This window comes from Leptinotarsa decemlineata, unplaced genomic scaffold, assembly GCF_025532065.1.
Source record: "Leptinotarsa decemlineata unplaced genomic scaffold, Ldec_3_MD MMD2_tig00002082_RagTag_RagTag, whole genome shotgun sequence".
Taxonomy (NCBI): domain Eukaryota; kingdom Metazoa; phylum Arthropoda; class Insecta; order Coleoptera; family Chrysomelidae; genus Leptinotarsa; species Leptinotarsa decemlineata.
Window position 1 is genome coordinate 3,876,132 of NW_027412573.1, and position 5,516 is coordinate 3,881,647.

At 37.7% G+C, this 5,516-nt stretch overlaps 1 protein-coding gene across 1 annotated transcript in view; it reads right to left on the bottom strand.

Annotated features, from left to right (window-relative positions):
* The window catches only part of Duox (Dual oxidase), a 30,254-nt gene that overhangs the window by 12,416 nt on the left and 12,322 nt on the right, over window positions 1–5,516 (bottom strand). The window contains exons 3-4 of the mRNA XM_074176856.1: window positions 2,558–2,907; window positions 132–336 (exon numbers count right to left, since the gene is read on the bottom strand). Of these exons, the coding sequence (XP_074032957.1) occupies window positions 132–336; window positions 2,558–2,907 (555 nt within the window). The remainder of the gene's footprint in view (window positions 1–131; window positions 337–2,557; window positions 2,908–5,516) is intronic.

Here is a 5,516-nt window from a genome sequence, read left to right on the forward strand (position 1 = left end):
AGTCATAATGAATTCATGAAGGCTGTGAAAAGTGTAGTATTACAGTTGTTGATCTGTATTTCTTTATTCTGTTGTATTATGTTGGTAAAATACAGATCAAAAAAGGAGATATTGGATAAAGATAAACTTACGAAATAATCTTTCTGTGTTCAACATCTTCATCATATGCGGTACCGGATTATTGAACAAAGGTACTCTCATGTGGTTCCGAATTGGCATTTTTCCAGTAGAATCCGTGAGCAGCGAGCCATTTTCGAATGATCGCATAGCATTTATCCATGGCTCACTTGTGCTATATATGAAACTTCCGTCTATCCAGCTGGAGACTTTGTTGACCTTGAAATAAACGATATTATGAAACATTCGCAAGCTTCAGACAAGTGGACATTGAAATAATTTCCATTAAACTTCATTCTCAGAAAAAGTTTTACACTATTTGTTTTATTATACACCCAAACTTCTGAAATTTCAAAGGCGTCTGGAAGCCTGTACCGATCTCAACAATTTCAAGTGGTCCTCTAGGTGTCTAAGGCAAGTTGAACGACACTAGACTCCTCTGCTTTACGAAAGCGAATATTTGAAACATTTTCTTGAAATACGCTTTCTTAGACCACTATGACTATATGAACAAAATTACCTAATAAATACGTCAGCCGATTGCTGTTTATTGATTAGCCGATTTCCTGAACCTTCCATTTCATTATTGAAGTTGTTCGAGCCAGCAATCGACAGTTTCTAACAATTATCTGTCGAATCTCTTGGAGCTTTACTGGAGAGGCGGTGAGTATCCGAAAAATAAATTCAATGGTGAGAGATCAGGTAATATAGCTGGCTCCCCGCAACACCACATTTCGCCACGAAGCATATACACAATATCATGTTTCACCTGCTCCAGAACTAACATCTGCCAAGCTAAAAGCAGAGTCTCCAATATAGCCTATCAACATGAGTTTGTTGTTCGTAAATAAGATCTAGCCTTATCCCTCTTCAAACACCATGTTAGAATTGAAAAACTCCCCAACTGCCTCACAAAGATTACCACATTCGTGGAGATTATTACTTTCCCACCGTACATCTCACATTATACGCCACACTACTGCTCCCACTACCAACTCCACCCCCGCTTTCCGCCCTTCCACCTGTCCAGAGACATAAATACAAAACAAGAACCTCGAAATCTTAGTCGAACGCACTGAATAGGGATGACCCCAGATTCCGATAGAGAGACAAACATAGGAGGCCAACGAAACAGAACCAAAGACCCCCCTGAAAGTCGCCATCAGGCAGCTCCAGTAAGTATAAAAATTTCTCAACCAGTTCAAATTAATCTCTTTTTCGGACTCACTGAGAACCAACACTCGTTCGTGATTAAAAAGACACTTCGGTTAGTTTTTGGGAACCCCATGCAAAATTCAGTTTGGAAAGTCATGATAAAATAATTCAACAGATCAGAAAGTAATAGCACCTAGAGGCTGACTTTCGACCAAAGAGGGTCAGATGTCAATCTTGCTGAAGTGTCCATCAGTAGGACTGAGGACCGCTCCAGAGTAGCGGGGGTGGATAGAATGGTGTATTGAGTTTTTCTCACAAAATTCATTTTGTGGGGAAAAATCTTAGTCCTCGTGACTGAGTAGGCAGATTTGATACCCTTGGAAAGTTATGACGGGAGTTTCATTCATAACTCCGACCGCCTGCGATCTTTGAGAAACTTCAACATCAATCACATGATAAATGGCGTATGAGCACAGTAGAATAATAGAACCAGTAGGCTTTTTTACTACGTAATCCGCCCGAGTTGCCGGGGACCTTCAACCGCTCTTAGGATGAGATTCACATCCAACACGTTCAGTGCTGTAGTATCGAAGGATTTGACGGCACCACGGGCATCGGATTAGTTATAATAGGTCGGAAGTTGATATTGTGTTCAGTCTATTCGCTGTTGTTATTATTGTTTTCAGTTTTTGTAGTTGATATAAGTAACTTACCACAAAATCTTCTATAATATCCTTAAATTTCGTTTTTATATGAGCGCACGCTTATGGTCAAAGAACGAAATTGGCTCCGCACTTCGTTTCAAGGTCACCAAGAACTTTGTGAATTTATGAATGAAAGTAGCAGGAGTGGACTTACTGGTTTATTTTTAATATGGTATGAGCTCAGGCAGCAGACGCCAGGAGAATTAGAGTAGACTGTGAGAACTCACCAACAACGTGAGAGAAGCACTCCATTCTCGGCGGAGTCGTAAGGATTTCCCTTTAATTTTCCCCCTCCATTCCATTGGAATGTTTAAGATGAGATAAAGATACATTATATATAAAATATGTAAACAAATATTTCTGATTTTGATTTTTAACAGGTACCCTTGCGAAGGCTAGATATGTTATACATTTTGGTCCTCTGATAGTATGAATGCAGAGTTAGAAAACACAAAGAATCATAAACTTCTCCACAACTCCATTACTGAAAACGGAAGTGTGAAGATACTAGATAATATTCATACTAAGCCATCACAGACATGTATCGCCCCAAATCTAAAAGCTTCCTTACTCGTTCTTACCTGCTCTCTAGGACTGTTCGGACTCTGTCCCGTCTTTCTGTCGTAACTGGCTCTATGGAAAGGAATATACTTATCCCCCTTACATTCCCTGTCGTACATTTCGTCACACTTTTCGATCTCTATGTGATGCATCTCTATCGGGCATCCGCTCTCACTGGCCATGACAATTTCGGAAGTGACCAGTTGACCGAAAAACGCCAGGAGAGCGGTTCTGTTGTTCATGGAGCCCAAGCCGTCAATCCCTTTCATGAATAACCTGCTGAGTTTCCTTGGGCTGGGTCTGTTCTGGCCCGATAGCATGTAGACGCCATCTGAATACGCTGATGGGGCTCTTCGGATGAGGTGACTGTCTGAAAAAAAACAATAAGTTTTTATTAAAAATTCTTCTATTATTTGAGAGTTACATAAAAATTTAGAACTACCTTTTGTCAACCACCTCCAAACATACCGTTTCCATTTAACTGGTTGAATACTAATTAGACCTTGAAGGGTCTTCATGCATTGAAGCAATGGAGTTGAAACCAAATTTTTTTTCTTGTTTTACGATGAAATATGATAAATATATGATAATGAAAGTTGAATACTGTTCTAATGTGTAGTGAAACCAGTTCTAGTGATTACCAAAATTAAAAAACGATAAATTTCAGAAGACGTTCTTTACAGCTATGTTCATTTTTACTTATTTTTATTAAATAATAATCTAATAAAATCAATATAAAGTCCAACATTTCATAAAACCGAAAAAACAAACGACTAGTTAGAAAATAATAAACGATTAATTATATTAATTAAAGATAAAAAATTTAATTATCGAGTGTCCATGGACTTTGGATCCACTCTTTTATATCAGCTATTACTGGTAAATCAGGCACTTCATTTTCGTTCTGAATTTGAACGTCAGGAACATCCTTAGTGTCGACATCATTCTCTTCCATCCATAAAGCATCATCATCATTAATTAAACAGAGAATTTCTCGGGCACGTCTAGCCGCAATTCTTTGAGGACGAATTTTCGCTATAGGTAACATTTCTTGTTTTTTATGTGATTGTTTGTGTTGATTAGCGGCTTTATATGAGGAAAAATATAAACTACATACGCTACACGATCTTTTAAATATGTATGACTCGACACTAGGGCAATAACTATCGTATGGAACTTGTTTCAGATAGGATGATGCTCGGAGATTTAATGACAATTGTAGTATTAACGATAGAAAAGCGAGCGAGCACTCGCCGACGACTTAAACCTATTTAAATCCTTACCATTCAAAATTCTCGTGAATTTGAGAATCTCACTTGTATTACAACTCCGCTCTAGAAGTTAAATGACGTTGCATGAGAGATTATCTCATAGCAAGAATGCTAACTTATTAATAAATATATATCAAGTTCGTAAATTTTCAAAATTTTCAATTCACATCCAAACTTTGCGTTTTAGTATTTTAAATTTTAACATGTGACGTCACAAAACTATTGACCCCCCATACCCCTTGTCACACGATGTCACACTTCGGTGATACCCTCCCTCCCCATTAACGTGTGACGTACTTTATGGATGGCCCCTTACTGGTTTTGCCTTTCATAGAAGAGACAAAACGGTCAATGAATATGACGAAATACAGGGTAGAGGTAGAGGAGGAAGCTGGATGATACACCATATAGTCCATGATAGTTAAAAATAGAGGAGCTTGCTGCAGTCTCGAATATCCAAATCCATAGCGACCTTTCTTCCATCCTGCTAGTGCACTAAATCTCACTCCTAGTTTGACTCGTAATGAAGAAAAGTGATTTGGTTACATCCTCCCGAACAAAAATCACCAATTCACTTCATTCTGGGCCAGACACCAAGAAAACTTGAAAAAATGTACAAAATATTTAAATAACAATAAAATTAAAGCCACTGTTTCAAAATTATTTCTCATTCATTTTTCTCTGACCCAGGCGGCCTTCAATTTTTAGCGCCTATTGGGAATTTGAAATTAGATGCCAGCGCCATTGTGGCGAAAGTTCAAAAAACACAGATGTCTACGTTGATTTTAGGTTATATGCAGAGTTGCCAACCCTAGCGGAATTCCGCTACGGTAGCGGTATTTACTCGACGGTAGCGGCGTAACGGATTTGAACATAAAGTAGCGGAATTTTCTACAAATAATCAATAATGATAAAATGCGGAAGAAGAAGAGGCAGTGGACAGCACTCGAAACTGACGGCTGACAATTGAATAATTGAATGCACAGTCAATACGTTAGAGTCTTAGTAGCTGAAGCCATTATATGATGAAAGAGGAGAAAAATATTTTTGGATATTTTCAGTATTATCATAAACCGTTTAATCTTCAATAACTTGGAACTAAAACTATCGACTGTCTCGAGAATTATGAATTATAAGGAACAAATTACAGTGGAAATGGAAGATACTTCATCTGATTGTAACTCGAGTGAAAGAGCTACCGCAGTTGAAATTGACGGGAATGGCACATGTTCAAAAAATACAAAAAGTTTCGAAAATTTTTCTCAGCATTGGTTGTCTGATTCCAACTGGAAAGGATGGATTAGACCTGTCGTGAATGATCAAGAGTACGTGAATAAATTGACATTAATTTTTACTTTTCAAAATCATTATTTCAAGCTAAGAAATATTTGCTCGAGACAACAGCTTTCGAAAATTAACTGCTTTAAATTTAGAAAATTAGGTACTGAGTTGCGCGGTTGAAAATTAGCATGATCCGGTTTCCTGACATTAGTGACAGTTCAGTTTTATGGTATCTGAACGGTACACAAACTACAAATTGTAAGTTCTGTGGTATTCAATTTTGGATAGGGCGCATGTGCAAACTGATTGTATAAGATATACAAGCGTAACGGAATATGAAGCAGTGTAGCAGAATTTTGGTTCATGTGTAGCGATTTTATAGTTCATTCAGTTGGCAACACTTGTTATATGTTTAATTATAGTTGCA